The 25,174-nt window shown below is 33.4% G+C and overlaps 1 protein-coding gene across 5 annotated transcripts in view; it reads right to left on the bottom strand.

Moving 5' to 3' along the window:
- GALNT13 (polypeptide N-acetylgalactosaminyltransferase 13) overlaps nucleotides 1-25,174 on the bottom strand; it is an 812,973-nt gene that overhangs the window by 321,455 nt on the left and 466,344 nt on the right. For all 5 annotated transcript variants that reach the window (XM_069080111.1, XM_069080110.1, XM_069080113.1 and 2 more), the window contains 3 exons: nucleotides 10,967-11,133; nucleotides 9,454-9,661; nucleotides 4,765-4,935 (listed from right to left, as the gene is read on the bottom strand). In XM_069080111.1, coding sequence (XP_068936212.1) covers nucleotides 4,765-4,935; nucleotides 9,454-9,661; nucleotides 10,967-11,133 — 546 coding nt within the window. The remainder of the gene's footprint in view (nucleotides 1-4,764; nucleotides 4,936-9,453; nucleotides 9,662-10,966; nucleotides 11,134-25,174) is intronic.

Genomic DNA, 25,174 nt, shown 5'->3' with positions numbered 1-25,174 from the left:
ATGGGGGTAGATAAGGCTATGATCCCCATTTTACAGATTAAAATACTGAGGTACAGAGAATTAAAATGATTTGACCATGGTTACACAATACAAATTAAAATCTTTAATGATTCCAAGCATAGCACTTTATTGGTTATATTATAGCATCATATAAATGAACATATGTGATCTTCGAGGAGTAACCCTAGAGATCATATAGTCCAATATCTTATGGATAATAGATCATTTTATAGATAAATCCAGCATGTATGTAATGCTTTAAGGCTTTCAAAGCACTGTGTAAACTGAATCTGAGAATTGCCTGAAGTCATAAAAATTGTAATTAGCAGAGCTGATATTCAAACGCAATTTTTATGAATCTAAATCTAGTACCTTCAATGACATCCCACTATATTTTTTGATGGTATATACACTAACAAGGACTGTAACACTGAGAACATTTGGACTTCAAAAAGCATTAGAACTGGGCAGGTAAGAGTTCTGCTAGCCATTCTCGCTGTTTATATAGATGCTAAACAGTAGCAATAGGAGATGCTTGAGAAGGTCATAGAGGTGTTAGTGACTAGAAAGTATCGGCATGGAAGAATTCTTTTCCAGCCACACTCTCCAGTAACTTCAAACAATCCTGATATAGCATGACCTCAACATCCTTCACCTTCCTGATTGTTCTCCCCTAAATGTACTTATGTCTCATCAATGCACTTGCTGAAATGTGCTATGTGGAACTGAACACAATACCCTGAGGAGGAACTGCAGAAGGCACAGAGCATTGGAACTATCACCTTGCTGGTCCTAGATGCAGTCAGGGATAACATCACTATTATTAGCTTTTGATACTCTCATATCATACTGTTGATTCATATTGAGCATGTATTCCACCGAAGTCCTCCAAAGTTTTGTGTGTATTATGTATACATGTGTGTGTTTGTGTGTGTGTGTGTAATTTTAGAAAAAACTGCTGCCTACTTATTGTTGTAGTTGTTGAATTATTTTCAATGTTGTCTGACAATTTGTGACACCCCTCCTCTTTGTGGTTTTTCTTGGCAAAGATATTGAAATGGTTTGCCATTTCTTTCTCCAGTTCATTTTATAGATAAGGAATTGAGGCAAATCAGGGTTAAGTGACCTACCTAGAGTAGCATAGTTAGTGTCAGAGGTCAGATTTGAATGCAGGTCTTCCTGATTTCAACCCAGTACTCTATTCACTGTGCTACCTACCTTCCTATTTATGCCTCTCTAAACAGAAAAATATAAATTCCCCTCCCCCAATTTTTGCCTCTCAAAAGACTAACAAGAAATAGTTCACTTCTGCTCCTAAGATAACATAATTTCATTGATATGAGTACTAAATATAAAAATTTGGATTACTTTTCCCCTACATGTCAATAAAGTCAGGAATGAAGGAGTGAATACTTTTTAAAAATTAATACTCATTAAATTGTAAGCACCTTGAGGGCAGGGACTCTTTTTCTTCTTTTTCCCCCCAAATATTTAGCATAATACCTGGCAAATAGTAGGCACTTATTAAATGTTGACTGATTTTAAATGAAAACAAATTTTCATGTCATCATAGAATTTCCATTCTGTAAGGGAAATTAGAGATCTTATATTTTGAACCTCTGAGGAAACTGAAGCTTAGAGGGGTGAAATTATTTTTTAAAGTTATATTGCTTGTTAATGGTAGCAGTAAATGCAGGAATCCCGATCTTTTGCTTTTAGTCCTATGCTCTTGAACCTCCACATTTTATAGAAGCTGAGTAATAAACCTATCAAAATGAAACAACGTGAAGGGGAACAACTTTTATTTTTTGCTCTTAAAATGACACTATGATTTTGGGTCAAAAGTTCAAGTTACTTTTTAAGTGATGCTGATCTGTGATTGTATTTCTAAATGATGACTTACTATCCAATTATAGTAACCATAAATTTCTCTCATAATTGACATTTAAATTGGACATATCTTTAAGAAAATGAAAATTTTACACAATTTTAACATTTTGCTCTTTAGAATTTCATTAATCAAGGAGGGGGAAAAAACCCTGTGTTCAAAAACATAGCACCATTTATCTATATATTTGTAGGCATGTGAGAGAAATGATCACATCTCTTTTTCAAGTGATAGATTACTTGTACAAGGTTCACATTACAACTATCCTGATGAAAATTACCTTCGGGCTCTTACAACATAGCTACTGAATTAATTAACCTTTTGCCATAAAATCCAAAAACTTCAGCAAAGAATGAGGTTTCCTTTCCTTCAATTCCCTCAGAGGTTTAGGAGCAAAATTACAAATGAAATAGCATGTAATTCCTGAGGCAAACAAATCAAATACATTCTGCTTTTACTTTCTCCCCATGTGACAATAAAATCTATAAACTGTAGTGAAAATACAGCAAATTCTGCATTTCAATTTTTATCACCATTAATGGAAGATGAGAAATAATGTGTAATTTATCTCCTTGAAGACCTTTATCTTTATCAATGAGGTTAGTAATTTCTTACTTAGAGAGGTTTAGTTCTCTATCAATTATCTAGACTGTTTCTCAAAGAAGGAAATACAATTGAAAATGGCACAACTTTGTGCAATGTGCTTATAACAGGAAGAATGTATACAAAATGAATGCTTTTAAAATTTGCTCTCACACAAAACTGAATATAATAATGAGTCACTAAGTAACATATTGGCTAGAGCTGAAAGGGTCTTAAACATCATCTTTTCTAACCACCTTATTTTGAGGTAGGGAAAAAGAGATGGGGCAGTGAAATGAGTTGCCCAAGGTAATATAGTAAGTAAGAGTAATGTGATGTGAATCAAGGTGTTTTGACAATGAATCTAATGCTCTTTCTTCTACTCTATAGTGGACTGATAAAGAAAATAATGCTCCACACAAAATGATGGTCTGAAAAAAAAACCTAAATGCAACATGACTGGTAATACAGACATTGATATAACCCAAAGTACTAATGAAACTCTTTTTAGATGGTTGGTGCCAAATATTACCCTATATTTCCTTGTTCCAATAGTAGAAAATATTAAGGATGAATGCAAAGCTTTTTTAAGACTACTAGAAATCCTCTACATAAAGTATTGGCAGAATAAATTAACTTATATTACTCCTTTGTTCTCGAGCCCTATTCTTACTGATGTGCTATTATCTCCTTCTGATGCTAACAACCTTTCTTTGGTAACTGTTCTGCAAGCAAGTCATAAGGTTTCCAAGATAAAGTCAACATAGGCAGAAATTTGCACACATATTTGTCCATTAATGAATTGCCAGTGCTTGGTCAAATCTGACAAAGAATATAATTAGGCATATCTTGACAGAGAGTAAATATTTATCAGCTACTAAAATATATATATATATTACAGTTTCAAGAGATGTGATAGGATATTCTAGGCCACTCAGAATTTATTCAGTTGGACTAAAGTATTAGTTTAATTACTGAATCACAGGGATCTGAGTATGAAATTGCAATGTGACTTCTTGTAAAAAAGTTGGCAGTTATTTCTTGGCAAGTTGTGGATAACAAAAGGAAAGAAAAGGTATCAAAGTACCTGTAACATTAAATCCAAAATGAGACATATTTTTTGACATGGACAATGTTGGAATATGCTTTGCTTACTTACATGAGTTTGTTTTGTAAGGGCTTCCTTTCTTTTAATCATTGAGTTTGGAAGGGATCAGTGGAAGGGACAAATATATATGTGTGTATATATATATATATATATATATATATATATATTAAAAATAAGGATGGAGAAAGGATATATGCTATATAACCAAATGAAATTACATAAAATTATATATGTCATATATGTGTGGATATGTATATATGTGGAGGGTAGGAGTGTGGGGGTGGATATATATATATATATTCAAAAGAAATAAATCACCCAAAAGAATATAGAATATGGGGGTATTATACTTTTTGTAAAAGACAGAAAAGTTGGTGGATATTTTTATAATGTACATGTGTGTATAAATACACATATGCATATATGTCTATACATATATAAAAGCACATGTATAAACATATATTCTATATGTGTCCTATATATAATATATAGATACATTTTGTGATATTATATAACATATATATAGATGTCAGAAAATAAAAACAAATGGAAAACAACCATTTTCTTTGGAATCCTCTTTATATTTCCTTCAATATTATATTTTATCAAGATGTTCTAAATTACAGCTTCCTTTCCACCTATAATTAGGAAGTCCCTCTCTGAAGGGACTTTCATAGAAGAACTTATAGATTGTAAATGCTATTTTTAAAATGTTTTCTTGATCAAAAAACTTTTTACAGATAAGGTACACCTAAGCTTTCCAAGATGCTTGTATCTTCTGCCAACATTTTTGGATTTTTTAATGGATTATCCAATTGATATTTCTTTGATGTAATCCTCAAGTGGCTATGCTCTTATCTTCTTTTCTTGTGGGAAGGCCCATAAGTAAAGGAATATTTCTAACAAATAAAAAAATAAAGCACACTAGAATATCTTTAAAGAGGAGGGGAATATTAAAGAAGATCTAATTTAATCAATCATTTTACATTGAATACCTACTATATACCTACCCCACTGTGCTGTATGAAAGAAATAATTGTGAAATATAGAATAAATAGTTTAGGGACAAATTTAGGAAATAGATGTAAAAAAGTTATGAGGATTATATTTAGAACAAACATTTCTAGTAATATTTTAAAGACTATTGATTAGACTTTTTTTTTCTCATGATGAATTATCTACATACCTTACAGGCAAAGTTCTGTCTCCTTTTCTTCTGTCCATCTCTCTTTGGGGAACAGGATACCAGCGAAAATTAAGTTTCCAGTTGAAACCTCCATATGTCATGTCTGAACCAGCTGTGTATTCAAAGTTATCATCACTAATCAAATCAATGATGGGGCAGACAACAGTTTTTCTGTAAATAAATTTTCAAAAAGTTAAGTCCAATATTTGAAATTTATTTTTAGTGCTTTAAGGTAGTAGTATTTCTGCACTTGATATATCAGAAATTCTTTTTTGTGAGTTTAGTCAACTTTTATTCCCATATTCCATATTCTCTTCCTTTTTCTGTACTTTTCTTATAGGTTTATCTCTTTTATACTGTCATGGATAGTTTATTTGATTGTATTAATTCACTTTCAACTTGATTTCAATTTTCCTCCTATGTACTCATTTAGCAGGCTCAGCATTGTCTATTTTTCATGAAATAGCCATTCAATAAACTGGTTTTTTAGAGATTATACACACATACACTATTTACATGGCTTTCGTCACTGAACTTCAGCTATAATTAGAAAGGAGATAGATTGATGGGAAATACAGTCAGCTATTTTGATTGCATCCTAGGAAAAATATGGCTGAAGATGGTTTACTTTAGAGAACAATTTCTGGTAATAGATTCATGGAAGGGGCGGCCAAGTAGCACAGTAAGAGCCCCAACCCCAGAGTCGGGATGACCTTAAATTGAATCTGGGCTCAGACATTTAGCACCCACCCAGAAACACCTGGCCATGTAACCTTGAGCAAGTTACTTAACCCCAATTGCTTAGGGGTGGCCAGGTGGTGCCGTGAGTAAGAGCACCGGCCCCAGGGTTGGGATAACCTGGGATCAAATCTGGGCTCAGATACTTAGCACCACACTTAGAAATAACTGCTGTGTAACCTTAAGCAAGTTACTTAACCCCAATTGCTTAAAAAAATAGATTCATGGAAGAAAGAGTCTTGGGAGACATTGTGACAGTTGGAATTTTTTGGGTGGGGATTGACATTTTGGTTATAATAATCCTATACATCAGGTTAGATACTGTGATTAAACTGGCCTAGTAACTATGATGCTTGATCCCACAAGTACAATTTTCTTTGAAGGAAAAAGGAAGAAAGCATTTTTTTTTTTTGGTCCTGAACAGCAGAAATAACATTTTCAGCTTGGGAAATGCTTAGATGCTCTTCTTGGTCTTTGACATGTCTCTTCTATGTTTTTTATTTAGATCCCGTTCCCTTTTTTTAACAAAAATAAATTATTAAGCATTAGGTTTTTACCATGTAAGATGTCTTTCTGGATTTATACATGTGTGTATATACATCTATTGAGGATGCATAAATATTTATGAGACACAACAAGATTCACTGGAAATAGAGCACTGGCTCAGGAGTCAAAGGGCAAGGAATCAAATTTTCACCCCTGACCTTTACTATCTCTGTGACCTATGGCAAATGACAAACCCAACATGTCTCTGAAAATGATGGTGGACTAGATATGCTTGAATCCCCTTTATGCTCTAGGTTTATGATTCTGTGCCCCTCCCAAAAGCATTCACAATAAGATGCAAATATGTATATGCAAATAGAGATAAACCTAGATTATACATATTTGTGTGTAGACACACATGCATATGCATATACATGCATTTCTATGTACAAATCTAGACATATCTAGACATATGCATCTTTATGTCTCTATCTCTCTATCATCTATATCTATCTATCTATCTATCTAATCTGTCTGTCTGTCTCTCTGTCTGTCTGTCTATTTATCCATCTATCTATCTACACAAGACCTGTTGGGAAATGGGCATGCAGACCTATGATTTTTATTAGTATAAGGAAGACTAGATATGGAAAATTCCTCCACCTGTGCAGGTTGTCAATGTTTCTGCAATTCATAGTCTTAGAGAGTGACTTGGAGCAGTCAGAAGTTAAGTGCCTTGCCAATGGTCACTTAGCTAGCATGTGTCAGAGTCTAAGCCTGAATTTTGATACTTCTCACTCAAATTCACCTACCCCTGTATCATTAAAAGAATTTCAATAAAATGCAGGTAGCCTAGGCTAAGTGGGTTATAGTAGTATAAATGTAAAGTTTTAGAAAACATATATGACAATAGATAATATTTGCGAGGAGTTATATATTTTTAAAAATTGCTAACCCAGTGATGAACCTCTTTAGATATAGTGAGGTCAGTCTTCAGATGATAGGTATTTCTATTTCCTGGACTAACTGATATGACCTGCCAAAGTCTGCACTCTGCAGAATGGCAGTTACCTCATTATCATATGCCTGTGAAACCTGGGAAGTATATCAGCAACATACCAAGAAACTGTTTCATTTGAATTATCTTAGGAAGATTCTGAAGATCACCTGGCAAGATAAGGTGCCAGACATTGAGGTCCATGTGTGAGCTAAACTGCCAAATATTCAAAAAACTGTAGCAGAGAGCTCAACTCAGATGGACTGACCATATCGTTTGAATTATAAACCAAAGATTGCTTAAAAGACTAATGTACAGATAACTCACACGAGGCAAAAACTCACAGAGGTCAGAAGAAATGATACAAATATACTCTCAAAGTCTCTGAAGAATTTTGGAACGCTTGCATGTCATAGGAGACACTGGCAAAGGACTGCTCAGAATTATGTGTCTGCATCTCTATAAGTGAAGCAGAATTGCATTATCTCAAAAGAAATTTGAGACGTGCACATTTACAGACTTCTCCATTCAAATTCATGTGGACTATTTCTGCTTGACCTGTGGTAGAGTTTTCCAAGATTATTTTGGTCTGTGTTGAGCAACACTAGAATACTGTACCTTGAGTCCAAAATAGTGATGAAGGACAACAACCAAACAACCAGCCAGTCAAAGACTTCGCTAACAATTGAAAGCAATGCTTGTTTTTTTAAGTTTAAAACTCTTAATATTACACAAGTTTTAAAATACAAGAAATGATTTATGATATAGATGGCAAAGAGAGCACATTTATGTTGATATGATTTAGTTCAGTTTTGTGTATGTGACTACTTTGACTAGAGTATGGCACATACTGTAGAAGAAAAAATATTATTAGCTGCATAGTACACTTGACTGAAAGGTTATTGACTGTTTTGTTCAACTGCTATGGCTAATTTTGCTGACAGCGTTCATTTGTCTTCTTGGCAAGCACAAAATCCTGCAACTTTTGGCAGAATTAGTCCCAGAATAGGGAGCACCTGTATTAGATGCTTAAATGGTCATTTAAATTCCCCAAAGACCTTTCTGTTGTAAATGGAATGACTATACTAGCAAAACATTATATAATACTGTATTATTTAAAGATAATGCAGGACTGGGGCGGCCAGGTAGCACAGCAAGTAAGAGCACCGGCTCCAGTGTTGGGATGACCTGGGGATCGAATCCCGGGCTCAGACACTTAGCACCCACCCAGAAACACCTGGCCGTGTAACCTTGAGCAAGTTACTTAACCCCGATTGCTTAAAAAAAAAAAAAGATAATTCAGGACCAATAAGCCTAACTCTTAACCAGAGCACAAAGGGCCACATTAAAACAGCAATACTTTTAACCTTGTGTATTTGATGTTTTGATTAGATGTATATACATTACTCATAAACAAGTCTCACACAATTAGGAAAAATATAATATTTTATGCCATCCTCTACTGAAGGAGATCCAAATGTCTCTGAGGACTGTCCATAGAGAGATAGAGAGAAGCAGCATGGCATGTTAGAGAGGACACTTAAAAGTTACAAATACCTCAATTTTAGTCTTGCTTTTGACATGTAATAGTAATGTGACCTTGGATAAATTATTTAACCTTTTAGTGTCCTGGTAAATAATATTATAAGATGAAGATCTGATTCAAATCTGTATTGATTAAGGCAATTTCCTCATTAAGAACTGCTTGCAGCAATGAAATCACCAGACCAGTATTATTCTAGTTCCCTTAATAAATAACGTTCTCTCTGCCCCAATATTTTTCTCTCTCTCTAGCTCATTGTCTCTATCTTTCCCTTTTATATCTCTCTGAGTATGTGGGTATGTATGTATGAAAAGTATTGAATGTTACTATACCTGTTATTATTTTGATTAATGCTATTGTCCTTTACAGTGGGAAAAACATGGGGCAAAGAGTTCTGTTTTTGTCCCTACTTTGCAAGCAACAATCTATGGGATCCTTAGCAAGTTATTTCACCTTTCTGTACGGTACTTCTTTAATCTTTCAAATGGGGATTTTGACTCTACCTTCACTGAGTTGTTTGGCTTATATAATGTATTTTTATGTTCAATATATATACATATATATGTGTGTGTTTATACATATATATACATCTATGTATACATACACACATATGTATATGCATATACAGAACTTTATTATTTATATCCTGATTAATGATATGAACTTAGTAAATACATTTTAAATATTTAATTTTATAACTCTTATTTATACTATTTCAAACATTGTGACGAGGCATATTAGAATAAGAAAAGGGTTTTTCCTATGTATTTGAACAGATCTATTTTTAATACCTCTGTTATGTCTATATATTATTATCACTAGAAATAGGAATTTGACAGAAATGGAAACTCTGACAGACCCTTCACCAAAATTGTGTTAACAGGCTCAATCATAATACAGAAAGAAATAAAACATGAACTCTTACCTATTTTCCTTTATTCTTGCCAGCAAGGGCTCCAGCCAGCCTAATGTGCATTCACAGTGTGCATCTAGAAAAGTTATGACCTGGCCCTTTGAAGCAGCTGCTCCTCGAAGACGAGCACGGATCAGTCCAGATCGCTGTTCCATCCTAATAATTTTCACTGGCACTTCTAAATTTTTCACATAATTCTCTAATGCCATCTTGAGAAAATCTGCAAGATGCAAGATGAATTCATCAGAGAAGGTTGAAACTGGTTCAATGACCAGCAAGGATTCTAAGCTGAAGCAAATACTGAATATGGAAATTATGGGCAATTTCTGCCAGGTTGCCTTGAAGAGAATAAAACAAAAGACTCTAAAAATTGTATATACAACACATTTTTCATTTGTTATGACCCATATCTTCTAGGTAGTTGACAGGGTGAAGGATAGAAGAGCGAACTATTTAGATCATTGACTATAATTTTAATAACCGGGCCCCAAACTGTTACACATTAGCAAATCCAGTTCCTATAATTATAAATTATTTCTGTCTTGGTAGTTAGTTCTTGCAGAAGAAACACAGAAGGAAAAGACAGGTAGGAGGAATCTATATATTCATCTAGGTTCTCTTAAATAGGAAAATTTGCGAAGGAATCCATCATGAGAAGAACTGTTGCTGTACATTTTATTGCCTGAAAATAAATCCATCATTCTGTGAAGGACTCTGAGTCTGGTGAAGGATGATTAGAAAAATGGAGAGGGTGAAGTTAGTGGGAGAACACTCTGAGTTTCAGGTTCCTATTCTGCTAATTTATTTTAAGAACATTTGAAAATTCAAAGTTTTAGCAATGTACACTTTGCACTTCTCTTGCTCATCTACATTCCATTCTTAACCTGGGGCCCAGAAACAAATTTGGTTACAGAAGGACATAATGCTAGGTAAAGATAGGGGCAATATAGAGTCAGGGGGAATTCATTTATCCTCTTGTCTGAGTTGGGGTGGTGGGGAGCAAAGAGTTAGCAAGAATCTATAATTCTGTATCTATTTTACTGTTGAATACCAAATAATTGTTTGTTGACAGTATGCAATAACCAATCTGGCAATCTCACCAGACTTCTCAAGAGTTTCCCTAGTGAGAAGATCTGTGGATTTGGAAGGAATTAGTAAGTTCTTGATGCTTTAAGGTAGACTGGTAAAAACTTTCATAGACATGTAGATCAATCATTTAAAAATAATTTTCTATGTCCTCTAATTAATGTCAGGGATACAAAAAAGCTCTCTAACCTCAAGGAATTCACAACCAAATGTGTGAGACAATATGCAAACATTTATGTATAACAATAAGTGGAGAGTAGATGGAAGGTAACCTTAGGGGAGGTTTTAAAAACTGGAAGGGTGTATAGGTATGAGGGGGAGAGAATTGAATATGAGTAGAGATGCAAGATTACTAGAAACAATTCTCTAACAACACATCTGCTGATTTTAATGCTTTTCTGTGGGAACACAAAATATACCCCCCCCAAATTTTTCATACCTCTTTCACTAGCATCATCTACCAAGATGATTTCAGAGAGTAGATAGTGTGGGGATCGATTGATTACACTATAAACAGTTCTGAGAAGTGTGCTCCAGGCTTCATTATGAAACACTATTACTACACTTGTGTTTGGAAGTTCATCAGGATAGACTTTTGTCTTGCATCTGTCAAAGAGGGAAAAAACATTGAATTTAATTTCTTGAGAAATGTATTTAATATAGTGAAAGATAACATTGTGCAATAGATTTTGCCAGGCTGAAGAGTCAAGAAAACAGGTTTGAGGACTGTCTCAGGAACTTATTCATTTAGTGGAGTAGTTATAATATCTAATATCATGTCTAATACATTTGATAAAGGTGGACATTTTTGTTGTAACTTTTAGTAAAAATGTTTCTAACATTTCTCCACTGGATATTGTATTCTTTTCTGAACTCAAAGCAAAGATTTTTTTTAACAAAGAATTCCTTATATTTTAATTTGTCCAATTATATGCAAAATTTATTTTAAATTTTGTTTTTCAAAATTTTGAGTTCCAAATTCTCTCCCCCCACCTCCAGTCAATTAATAAGGCAAGAAATTTGATATAGGTTATACATATTCAGTCATGCAAAAATATTTCCATGCTAGTCTTATTGTGAAAGAAAACACCAAGAAAAAAGAAAGAAAATTAAAAGAAAAGTATGCTTTGATCTGTATTCAAACTTCATCAGCTTTTTTCTGGAGGTAAAAAGCATTTTTAATCATAAATGCTTCAACATCATTTTAGATCATTGTATTGCTAAGAATAGCTAATTTGCAGGTAATCATCAAAAATATTGTTAGTACAGTGTAAAATTTTGTCCTGGTTCTACTCACTTCATTTTGCTGATCAGTTCATGTAAGTCTTTCCAGGTTTGTTTGGTTTTTTTTGAAAAGTGTCCTGCTCATTATATGGAACACAATAGTATTCCATCATGATCATAAAACATAATTTGTCCAGCCATCCTCCAATTTCCAATTCTTTGTCTCAACAAAAAGAGCTGCTATAAATATTTTTGTACTAGAAGTCTGTTTGCTTTTTTATTATTTATTTGTATTAATCAATCTGTTTGATCTGAGGTGGCAACTAAGAGTTGTTTTAATTTTCACTTCTTTAATCAGTAGCGATTTGGAGCAATTTTTCATATGACTATAAATAGCTTTGATTTCTTTATCTGAAAACTGCCTGCTCATAATCTTTGGCCCATAATTAATTGAGGAATGACTTGTGTTATAAATTTGACTCCATTCTCTATATATTTGGGAAATGAGGCCTTTATTAGAGAACCTGTCAAATTATTTCTCAGCCTTTTGTTTTCCTTCTAATCTTGGATGCATTAATTTTTTTTGTGAAAAACATCTTTAATTTGATGTAATCAAAATTATTTATTTTATATCACACAATGCACTCTCTGTATCCTGTCTAGGTTTCAATTTTTCATTCATTCATAGATATTCCCGAAAAACTATTCCATACTCCCTGGATTTATGGTATCACTCTTTATGTCTAAATCATGTACCCCTTTTGATTTTATCTTGGAATTCAGTGCAAGTTATTCTATACCTAGTTACTGTCAAATGCTTTTCCAGTCTTCACAGAAATTTTTATCAAATAGTAAGTTCTTGATCAAAAACTTGGATCTTTTTATTTATCAAACACTAGATCACGATGGTCATTTACTACTGTGGATTAAGGGGCTAATATACTCCACTAATCCACTACTCTGTTTCTTAGCCAGTACTAGATTGTTTTGGAGATTACTGCTTTGAAATAAAGTATGAGATCCAGTATGGTTAAGCCACCTTCTTGTATATTTTTTCATTAATTTACTTGATATTTTTGACCCTTTGTTCTAACAGATTAAATTTATCATATTTTCTAGCCCTATAAAAGTTTCTTTGGCAGTTTGATTAACATGGCACTGAATAAGTAAATCAACTTAGTTAGAATTGTCATTTTTATACTACTGGCTTGGCCTACACAATTTAAATTATTCTAATATTTTGTATGTGATTTTGTTTGTGTGAAAAGTTTTTGCAGTTGTGTTCATGTAATTCTTGGTTTTGTCTTGGCAAGTAGGTTCACAAGTATTCTATATTACATGCAGTTATTTTAAATGGAAATTCCTTTTCTATCTCTTCCTTCTTGACTTTGTTGGTAATATAAAGAAATGCTGATGACTTGTATGGGTTTATTTGATATCCTGCAATTTTTCTAAATTTGCTAATTATTTCAACTAGCTTTTTAGTCAGTTCTCCAGTATTCTTTATGCATATCATCATATCATCTGCAAAAAAAAGATAGGTTTTTTCCTCATTGCCTTGTTCAAGTACCTTTAATTTCTTTTCTCTCTTATTGTTATAGTTAGCATTACTAGCAAAATATTTATCTCTTGTTTATTTAATTTTTAATTTATGCAATAAAGTAAGCATTTCCATAACAGTAGAATTACAAAACGATGATTACACATGAAACTGCAAATCTATTATGTTCAACTGATTATTCCTTTTAAAGATAAAATAAATTTATCTTGTAAATTTCTTTTTCCCTTTTTTCTTCCTTCCACCCACCCTAGAGATGGTCACCACTAGACTCTCTCTCACTCTCTCTCCATGCAACATACACATATGCATATATACATATGTGTGTATATGTAAAATCTTTCTGAACATACTTCAATTTATCAATTCTTTCTCTGGATGAAGATAGCATTTTCCTTCATATGCACATTATTGAGGAATAGTGGTGATAATGTGCTTACTTGCTTCACTCTAATATTATTGGGGAGTCTTTTAGAGTATTCTCATTACAAATAATGCTTACTGATGGTTTTAGATAGATACAACTTATTATTTTAATGAAATATCTATTTGTTGTTATGTTTTGTTATGTTTTTAATAGGAATGAATTTGCATTTTGTCAAAAAAATTTTCTATATTTACCTCAATTTATCTCTTATCTTATGATTTTTGTTGGATCTGCTATTGATATAATCAATTATTCTGATACTTTTCCTAATATTGAACAAGCCCTGCATTGTTGATATAAATGCCACCTCATCATAGTGAATGAGCTTTGTAATATATTGCTGTAATCCCCTTGCTAGTATTTTACTCCAAAAATTTGCATCAGTATTCATTAAGGAATTTAATCTATTTCCCTATTTTTGCTCTTCCTCACTTAATATTAGCACCATAATTGTGTCTTAAAAGAAATTTGATAGGATTTCTTCTTTGTCTATTTTTCCATATAATTTACAAAGCATTTGGAATTAATTGTTCTTTAAATATTTAGTAGAATTTACTTGTGAATCTATCTAGTCCTGGGTTGTTTTGTTTTGTTTTTGTTGGGGAATTCATTGATGCCTTGGTCAATTTCTTTTCCTAAGCTAGATTTGTTTAAGTATTCTATTTCTTCTCTTAATGTCAGTAATTTAAATTTCTATAAAAATTCCTCCATTAAACATAGATTGTTAGATTTATTGTCATATGATTGGTAAAAATAACTCATAATAACTGCTTTGAGTTCCTCTTAATTATTGGTTAATTCACCCTTATAATGGATAATTTTGTTTTCTTCTTTCTTTTCAAAATCATTGACCAATGGCTTATCTATTTTGATTTTGTTTTTGTTGTTTTTCATAAAACCACTTCCTAGTTTTGTTTATTAGGGGACAATGTCCCAAACTTCAGTCCTTTCTTGCTGTTGCTCTCAGAAGTACTTTTGGGGAATATACATTTGCTCATGTTCCAAGGTGGTATGTATGATATAAGGAGAGGTATGGCCACTATACTGGCTTGTGATCTGGTCTGTAAGCAATCTCAAGCACTATTTTCTGACCTGGAACTATGACCAGGGTGCTGCTTCCTACTAGTGGTCCTCCCCTTTTGGGATTGTGACCTGGACCCACTCCTGGGAAATGCACCAGAGTCTTGCTTCCAGTGTCAGCAAAATGATCTCTGTAATCTTCTTCTGATCGTTGTCTGACCCCATTACTATTCTTGGGCTGAGCTGTTGCTACCACAGATTCAATTGGTCCTCATGTCTGCTGTTGTCTTGAGCTAGACTGTGGTCTAACTTACTCACACCCCAGTGAGAGAGACCTTTCCTGCTGACCTTCTAAGTTGTCTTGGACTGGAAAGTTCTTTCATTCCAAGCTTTTGTTGATTCTACTATTCCACAACTCTTTTGGTGGTGTTATTTTATTTTTTTTAACTAATTGGGGTTAAGTAACTTGCTTAAGGTTACATGGCCAGTTATTTTGTGTGGGTTAAGTATCTGAGGCCTGAATTGATCCTGGGTCTCCCGACTCCGGGGCTGGCACTCTTACTCACTGTGCAACCTGGCTGCCCCTAGTGGTGGTGTTATTTTTAAATTGATTGGGTGATAATTTGAGAAAGCTCTGGCAAGTCACTGCCATTACTCACCTATCTTGACCCTCTGGTCAACACATATTCTTGTTGTGTTAAGGAAAATCATTTCTTTACATTATTTTCCTGGTCCGTGTGATGCAGAACAAGTCACCCAATCTCTCTGAGCCTCAACTTATATATATATAAAAGGAAAAGTAACTGATATATAGGGCTATTTTAAAGACCATATGAAGGTAAGTAAATTGTATTGTACCCTTAAAGAGCTGTATAATGCAAGTAATCCTAATGATGATATTAATAAAATATGCAGGATCATTTTCCATATCTGTTTATTATATATTATTTTTATTATTTATATTTTCATTATCAATTTTTATTAAATTAAATATTAAAAATACTAAATAAATTCTATATTTGTATATAAATATATTAATAATATTTGTTATTATTATTATTATATCCTTCATTAGAAGGAATTGGAATTATATGGCTTAAAAGTTCCCTTCTTTCTCTAGATTTATGAATTTAAATAAAATACTAAACAATAGTGTAACTATCACTGCAAAATATAATTTTCACAAAGAACACTATATACATAGAAGGTTGTTTCCCATAATTACTCCATATAAAGTCTTGGGGAAAAGAAGAGTTTGTAATGCTGCTTATTAAACAAAAATTGAAGTTGGAAATCAGGGCAGGAGATTTGCCCTACAACCTGAAAAACAATTGTTCTAGAGTAGGTGTTCTTAAAAGTATTTCTGTGAACTTTAAATACACACATATGCATATGCTTTGATAACTATTTCCCTATAATTGATTTAATTTGTAATGCTGTTCAATTAAATATATAATTCAAAAAGGAATTCCAAAGATTTCATCAAGCTGGCAAAGTGAACCATGGCACAAGAAAATCACCCTGATTGTACAAATAATGATTTTTAAAGTTCACAAAGTCTAGAGTAGTAACAATGTACTACCTTCAAAATTACCCTTTAACTTAAAAAGAGAATGATAGAATAAGGACAAGGTTAAAAAGAGGGTGTCATGTGAGGAGGTCATATGAGCCCCAAATTTTCTTCTCTAATATACTTTATAACTATCTTTAAGATGACTTCTGTCATGTGCTCCATTGTTGCCATTATTGTGAAAAATACCCCTACAAGATTTAAGTGATAATACATTTCAAGGAATTTAAGGTACATAAAGAAAATAAAATATGACTGATTAGATATCAGTGCTTTCTATTCTGCCTTTCAGAGTGAGTAGGGCTTTTAAGCCATCATTGCTAATTTGACAAATCCAAATCATGAAGATCAGATCATCTTAAAGAGTTATCAACATTAACTGTAAGTCTCAAGATTTAGAGATGGAAAAGATGTTAGAAAAAAAATCAATGTTTTTATTTTACAGATGAGGAAACTCAGTCCCAGAGAAGGTCAATTATTTCCTCAGTGTTATGTGGTAACACAGACAATCCTCTAATTCCAAACCTATGACTTCCAATACATCATGTCACAAGATCAACATGGAAGAGTACTTTAACAAACCAGAAAGATCTGAAATAAAAGTTTTGTCTGCTTTTATTAAATCTAGCACAGCTCCCATATCAGAAAGGGTATTTATTTTAAATTTATATCCATTTCAGAGTAAGGATTAGGTATCAATGCAAATTAAGGAAGTATTAATACTGACAAGCTAATAGATGACTTTATTCCTTCTTCTTCTTTTTTTCTTTTTGGAGGGCAATTGGGGTTGTGACTTGCCCAAATTCACACGGCTAGTAAATGTTAAGTGTGTGAGACCAGATTTGAACTCAGGTCCTCCTGACTCAAGGGACAGTGCTCTGTTCACTGTGCCACCTAACCACCCCCAGATGACTTTATTCTAAAAGCTAATCCACACAAGTGCATAAACCATTTTGTAGGACAGTCTATAAAAGATGCTGGGTTGGTGGGGTGTGATACAAAAGAAATAAATGAGCTCCTACACTAAAGAAACTTGGATTTTACATATATTTCTATAAACTTTAAAAACTAAAAAGCATTCAATGCACTTTATCTCAGCCAATTACAATAAGAGTCAAGTAAGGTCACGAGGAAACTTAAGTTCAGAAAAGTTAAATGATTTTTTCAGGTTAAACAGATATGAAGAGATGAACCAGAATAAAATGAAGCATCTCTTAATTTGAGATCCAAAGTCATTGTTCCCCACCCCTAGATACATTAAGTGACCATTCATTACATCTTTTGGTCAAAAATGCCTGGGCCCTTCATCAGGAGTTACAAGCTAAAGATTGTCCTTTCATTTTGTTATGAGAGGGAGAATATGAAAAGAGAAGAAATGAATAAGAAATATTTTCAGAAGAATCCTTAAAGCTTATCAACATAACACCAGTTTTTCAGTACCCACATTTTTTTTCAGACTGTTTTGTTGTACAGTAAACAACCCATCCAGAAATATTCATAATGTATTCATTATGTTTGTTCAAATCATAATGAATTCAATTACTATTAAGAAAGCTTTTATGTGCACTTTTACAGAATCTCCATAGTTATCAGTAAATGTATCATAAAAATAAAGTGATACTAATACTTTTACTCAGAATTTTGCCTTACTTATACTTATGCCGGCAAGAATGTTTTTCATTTGTTAATCAAATAATATATGGATTACAGTTCATCTGTATTATGTTCCAGGTCAGTCTATTTAGAATGTTGCACATGCACTCTCTGTCATCTGTAGCAGTTGATATGTAATCATTTTAATAGAAACAGATATGTCCCTGATATATGAGATAAAATTGTCTAGTACCTAGAGACACAGTGCAATGGGTAGATTTTAGAGGTTTGTTTTGTTTTGATTTGGGTTTGCTTTCAATAATGAAGGTTATTAGATAACCAATATGGTCTATTTTTTTTAACATGAACTAAAACACAGACTTTACAGAATTAGCTATTAATAAAGGAGAGATTATTTTTTTGCCATTAGAGTGGTATTTTTGTCAATTTCCCTTCCCTTCTTGGGGTGTTTTGCTCAGTTGTTCTTCCTCAGGTTTTATTACTCACAATTAATAAGCCATCAGATCATTTAGGATAAAAGAAAAAGAGGGTCTTTCCTTAAAAGAAAGTATCACCACTGAAATTACACTACAGTTTATTCCAGAAATGAAGAGATAGTTCAAAATTAGGAAAACAATTTACAAAATAATAATGTTACTTAGAAACACAAAAAATTCCAAATAATTATAGAAAAAGAAGCAAAAAAATATCATTTATAAAATACAACACTCACTTTTTGGTAAATTCACAATGCAAACGAAAGAAAGAATATTTCTTTAATATATGCAATTTTTTTATTAACACCTAGCTCTATTAACTGCTTTAAACAAAGATATTTTTTTCTGGAAATTTCTTATTAAGGTTGGAAAGAGAGTGAGAGTTCCTACTGTCAAAATTCTTATTGATATAGTACCAAAAAAATTCTTGCCATCACAATAAGACAAGAAAAATATTTTCTGTACTTCAGTAAACTGAGTCCAAAGTATGCTATATCTTTTTCATTATTTTTGAATAAGATTTTCCTTTTCAATATTGTCTTTTGAATTTTTTGTTATTGTATATAACTTTGTTAAATTTTGAGGTGTTATTTTGTACTCTGCAACTTCCTTAAAGTTATCATCTCACTTATTCTCAATTATTTTTCTAATTCTCTGGGATTTAAAAAAATCAACCATTATAGTAATGACTTTTTGTTTATAAAAATTACAATAAAATACTGGAAAGAACAAGAAAGCAATTTTGTAAAAGATAAATTTACATAGTAATATTATACTAAAATTAATTCCAAATGTATGAGATGCAAATATAAAAAGTTGTATCATTGAAAAACTTTAGAGCAGAAGGGAAAGTTATGTATTTCACAACTGGATTGGGGGAATTTTTTCATCAGTTATGATGGATAAAAATTATAGGAGAAAAATAAATGATTAGAAAAATATATATATATTCACAAATAAAGCAATGTAGGTAGAAACAAATGTAAAGATAAAGAGTGAGAAAAATTGCTGGCATTAACATTTCTGGTGAAATTGTAGCATCTAAAAGAGAATTGATACTAACCAGCACAAAAGAACAATTTCCCAGCAGATAAATGATTAAAGGATATAAATATTCCTCAAAGGAAGAAATATAAACTCTTAAAAAATTTCATAGAGTGTTCAACATTGCTAACAATTGGGAGAATATAATTTTGCAAATTCTGAGGCATCATCTTACTCCAACAAAATTGGCAAAGATGATAAAATATCAAATAATTAAATATTGGATTATCTGCTTGAAAATAACTTGTGGAGGTTTGAATATATCTGACCATTTTAGAGAGCAATTTGGAATTGAGAAAAGTTATTAAAAAAAACTTTCCATACTCTTTGACTAATAACAAAAACATTGAATTGAGACATCCACATTAAAGTTATTGGCAGCAAGAAAACAGTCATCTAGGAAAAAAAATGAAAGCAGTACTTGAATAATAATTAGTTGGGGGAAAATTTACACCTCAAAATTCAGGGGAGGAATGTGGTAGATGAATGTAACAGAGATTACTGAAATGTGAAAAACTGAATATCAAAAATTCAAGGAAATATTAAAATACTTGATGGATATGATGCATAATTAAAACAGAAAATGAAAGGAAGACCATACTTTTGAAGAAATATAAACTAGCCATGAAAGGGTGACTAACATGATGAAAAAACAGACAACTTACTCTAAGAGGATCAATTAAAATACCTGGGGTGTTTGGTATAATGAAGATTCAAGTGGAAATATGGTAGTTATTTTGAAAAAAAGGAACTAACCTCCATCGATTGGCCTGAATGTGAAGATTAGGAGAAATGGGTAGGCATTGCAGAGAAGCAGGTTACAGTTTAGTGTAAGGAGAAAAAATTGTTTCTAACCATTAGAGCGGCTAAAAATTGAAGAGCAGTAAAATTTCTTTGATTGGAGTTCTTCAAACACAGGCTGAAAAAAGATTTGTTGGGGATGCTGTACCGGAAATCATAGGCCAAGTATGAGTGGTTTAAAAAGTATCATCCAGTGGTGGCCAGGTAGCACAGCGAGTAAGAGTGTCAGGATAACCTGGGGATCGAATCCGGGCTCAGACACTTAGCACCACCCAGAAACACCTGATCGTGTAACCTTGAGCAAGTTACTTAACCCCAATTGCTTTAAAAAAAAGTCTCATCCAGATTTTAGCCTTTGCAATTATACTACCTGTAAGATTGTAGCTCTAAGTTCCATAAGCACTTAAAATCCTTTTCTAAATCATTTCTGTGCTCTGTCTCTATCTCCTTCCCTGTCTCTCTGTCTCTGTCTACATAATACACATCTGTATACATATATAGAAATAGATAAGCCTTAGGGAGCTCACCATATATGTGGTTTGATATATCAATTTAAATATTGTAAATTATATAAAAATATTCCTATAATTGAATCTGTGATTGTTTTTATGGGAGATACTATATGATTATATACATATGTTTATATATAATGTATGATGATATTTTAACAATACAGAATGCGTAATTTAGATTTCCATAAAAATATATTTCTAAAATATTAGCTGTCTTGAGTGATTGGCATGCTTTGGAATGAATTTTTCGGTGAGTATCCAGGAAGCAAATATCTCATGCTGCTGATTGAAGATCGAGCCATATGCTTTGGATAACTAACATGGAAGAGATTTAGCTCATTAATGTCAAATTCAGATTTTTTGATAAAATTCTAAAAAAGACAGAGACATTAGCATTTCCCTTAAATTCTTTAGACAGAAGATAAATACCACATTCATATTTAAAAAAAAACATTTCACTTAAACTATATATAAATGTATGCATTTATTTGGAACAACACTTCTGAAGCAAAGTCTATGGACACAAATGAAGGTTAAGATTAATTAAAGACCATATAATATATCTCCATCATAATACCTGCCTTCTAAAGGATTGAAAGTTGTTTTTCACTTTTGTATACAACAAATGCAGTCTACAACATCTAATTTTACTGTTAGAAGAAATCACTTAAGTAATTCACTCTGAGATTACTCAAAGAGTAGAAGAGTGTATAGCAATTTTACTTAATTGTAACATGGAATTTGTGGCATTCATAAACTAGGGAAACATTGAAATCTGATCCAATTACAAAATTATTAGTTAAGTGTGGAACAATTTTAGAGAAAGACAAAAGATTTCATTCCATCCAAACATTGTAACAATGGTGACAATGCTTAACTGAGTGTGACATGATGTAAAGGACAAAACTAATTTCATAATAATTATAATTTAATATCTCTCTAAAATTATAAACCCTAACATATTTCACTAGTTGTGCTCTTGCACATTTAATACTTTTTGCTTTCCTTGGAAGGGTATACTCATAATGATGTACAAGGTTAATATGTATTTTAGCAGGTTACTATATTAAAAATGTTAGTTGTCATTTTTCCCTATAATTGAAACACAAATTGTTAGTGAGAGTCTACCCCAATTCAATTATAATCAATGTTGATTGTACTAAGTATTTTGGTGATAGCATTATTTTCTTGGGAGGAAAAGTACATCTGCTCAATCTGTTTATCAACTGTTGCTTAATAAATTCATGTGAAAGATATTTATTTGTACAACATTATGAGGTAAATATCTTCTGTAATTTAAAAAAATGAAAATACAGTAAGATGTTGTTGGCATTTGCCATCTTTTCCCCAGAGTATGCACAAATTATAGGGATAACATGAACATTTAAAATATGATTTTATATATTTAATATGGTATTGATGTTGTCACATAATCTGCTGAAAATATGTCACATTAAACAAAGCAACACTGTCAGTGAAATAGGAATGTGAAATCAATAAGGACACATAATTACAATGTATTTTAATTAGATATTGTCCATCAAGGGACCACAAAAACAGTGTTTCAACAACATACAACTGAGTTGACTTTTTGTCACTGCTTAACAGTGAAGCAACTATCACCATTTATTGCCTTGCTTCAAAGAGATTTATAAGAGTAATTACAAATAAGGCCCCTTGATATTTATGCTCAATGTAATTTTAATCTCAGTGTTTGCATTGACATTTGAATAATTTTTTCTATACTTCCTTTCATTAATTTTCATTTTCACAATCCTGAATTTCATAGTCTTTCTCTATACACAGGAAGAAGAATCAAGGAATTTACATTTTGGTGGTTGTCTTTTTGGATTTCTTTTTGTAATAAACACAGATCTCAAGGCAGAGTCAAGATGGCAGAGTAGAAGCAGGAACTCCCTGCTGCTCCAGCTTCCACCTTCCCCAATCCATGTAAAAAGGGGACTCTAAACAAACTTTGGAGCTGCAGAACCCACAAAATGACACAGAGAAGCTAACTTCCCACTGAGGACAGCTTGACAGGCCGGCAGGAATTGGCCAGTGCTGAGCCCGGCCCCATACCCAGGCTTTAGCCCCAGGGCGGGCCTGACCAGCCGCCAGCCAGAGGGACTCCAGATCAGCAGCTGTGGCCATTTCCAGATTTATCAACACATAGATGTGAAGTACAAAGTGAGAGGTCAGTGCAGTCTGGACTTTAGGACCCAGTAAGTGGGAGTGCATGGCTTTTGCCCCTGGGGCAAGAGGCCACTGAGATGCCAGTACAGCCAGCCAGTGCCACATGGCAGATTCAGCTGCTGGCCTGCAGAATGTAGGGGGACCAAGCACCAGTCTGAGGGGTAATCGCTCTTGCTTTAACCTGCTTGGATATGGATTGCAGTCTAGGGTGGAGGTCCTGGGGTGTGTGTCTAGGTTGCCAGAGTGTGTGGAGGCCTCAGAGAGGGCACCCATATAATAACTCAGGCAGCTAAGAAAACCCCAGTGTTTGGGATGAAAGCTCCCCTGTCTGGTGGCAGAGTCCTACTGTGGCAAAAAGCCCAGGGATCAAGTGACTGAGGGGAGACATGACCAGGCAAAGGAAACAAAGCAGACAGAAGATTTCAACCTTAGACTCCTATTTTGGGGACAAAAAGGAGCAAAGCATGGAACAGGGGGAAGACAGTGAAGTCAGAACTCCTGTACCAAAAGTTTCAAAGGAAAATACAAGCTGATTACAGGCCATAGAGGACCTTAAGGAACAGATAAGAGAAGTGGAGGAAAAATTGGGAAGAGAAATGAGAACAATACAAGAAAATTACGAAATGAGAGTCAGGCTGACTGAGGAAATTAATACCTTAAAAAATAGACTACCTCAAATGGCAAAAGAGGCTCAAAAAGGCAGTGAGCAGAAGAATGCCTTAAAAAGTCAAATTTGCCAGATGGAAAAAGAATCTCAAAAGCTCACTGAGAAGAATCATTGCTTCAGAATTAGATTGGAGCAAATGGAAGCTAATGACTTTATGAGAAATCAAGATGCTGTTAAACAGATCCAAACAAATGAAAGAATAGAAGGCAATGTGAAATATCTCATGGGAAAAACCACTGACCTGGAAAATAGATCCAGGAGAGATAATTTAAAAATTATTGGACTACCTGAAAGCCATGACCAAAGTAAGAACCTAGAAATCATCCTCCAGGAAATTCTCAAAGAAAACTGCCCTGATGTTTTAGAACCAGAGGGCAAAATAGAGGTTGAAAGAATCCACCCATCACCTCCTGAAAAAGATCCCAAAAATAAAACTCCTAGGAATATTAAAGCAAGATTCTGGAATTCCCAGATTAAGGGGAGAATATTACAAGTGGCCAGGAAGAAACAATTTGAATATTGTGGAAACACAATCAGGATAACCCAGGATCTGGCAGCTTCTACACTGAGGGCCCAAAAGGCTTGGAATATGATTTTCTGGAGGTTAAAGGAGCTGGGTTTAAAACCAAGAATCACCTACCCAGCAAAACTGAGTATAATGTTTCAGGGGAAAACATGGTCATTCAGGGGAATAGAGGACTTTCAAGCATTCTTGCTGAAAAAAACAGAGTTGAATAGAAAATTTGACATTCAAATACAAGAAGCAAGAGAAGCATGAGAAGGTATACAGGGAAAAGAAATAATAAGGAACTTATCAAAGTTGCACTATTAACACTCCCACATGGAAAAACATTAATTGTAACTTATGAAACTTTTCTCATTAGTTGAAGGCAATATATAGTCTTTATCGGAGAGTATATAGGCATATGAATTCATATGTGAATGTGTGTATATATGTTTATAGATATAAACAGACAGAGGGCACAGGACCAATTTAACAGGAAGGGATGATACTTAAAAGGTGAAATTAAGAGGTGAGAGAGGAATATAATGAGAGGAGATGGGGAGAGATAGAATGGGGTAAACTATCTCATATAGAAGAGGCAAGGGAAAATAGTAACAATGGAGGGGAAGAATAGGAAAGCAAAAGAGAATGGGTCAACCTTATTCCCATTGAATTTGGCTTAGGGAGGAAATGAAATACACATTAAATAGGGTATCTCACCCTACAGGAGAGTAGGGGGGGAAGGGGATGAGAGGGAGGATGATGAAAGGTAGGGCAGGCTGGGGGGGAGGGAAGTTGGAAGCACCCACTTATAAAAAGGGATGGGATCAAAGCAGAGAATAGAACAAGTGGGAGGTATGATAGGAGGGAGGGAAATATAGTCAGTCTTTTGCAGTATATCTACTATGTTATTGTTTTGCATTAGCCACACATGTACAACCTATCCTTAACTGCTTATCTTCCCAGTAAGTGTGGGTGACAAGGGAGGAAGGGAATGAATCTGGAATTCAAAGTTTTAAAATAAAATATTTAAATA

This window comes from Petaurus breviceps, unplaced genomic scaffold (assembly GCF_028583685.1).
Source record: "Petaurus breviceps papuanus isolate PSGF00001 unplaced genomic scaffold, PetGlider_PUasm1.0 91133, whole genome shotgun sequence".
Lineage (NCBI taxonomy): Eukaryota > Metazoa > Chordata > Mammalia > Diprotodontia > Petauridae > Petaurus > Petaurus breviceps.
This window is presented reverse-complemented; position numbering and strand designations above follow the sequence as displayed.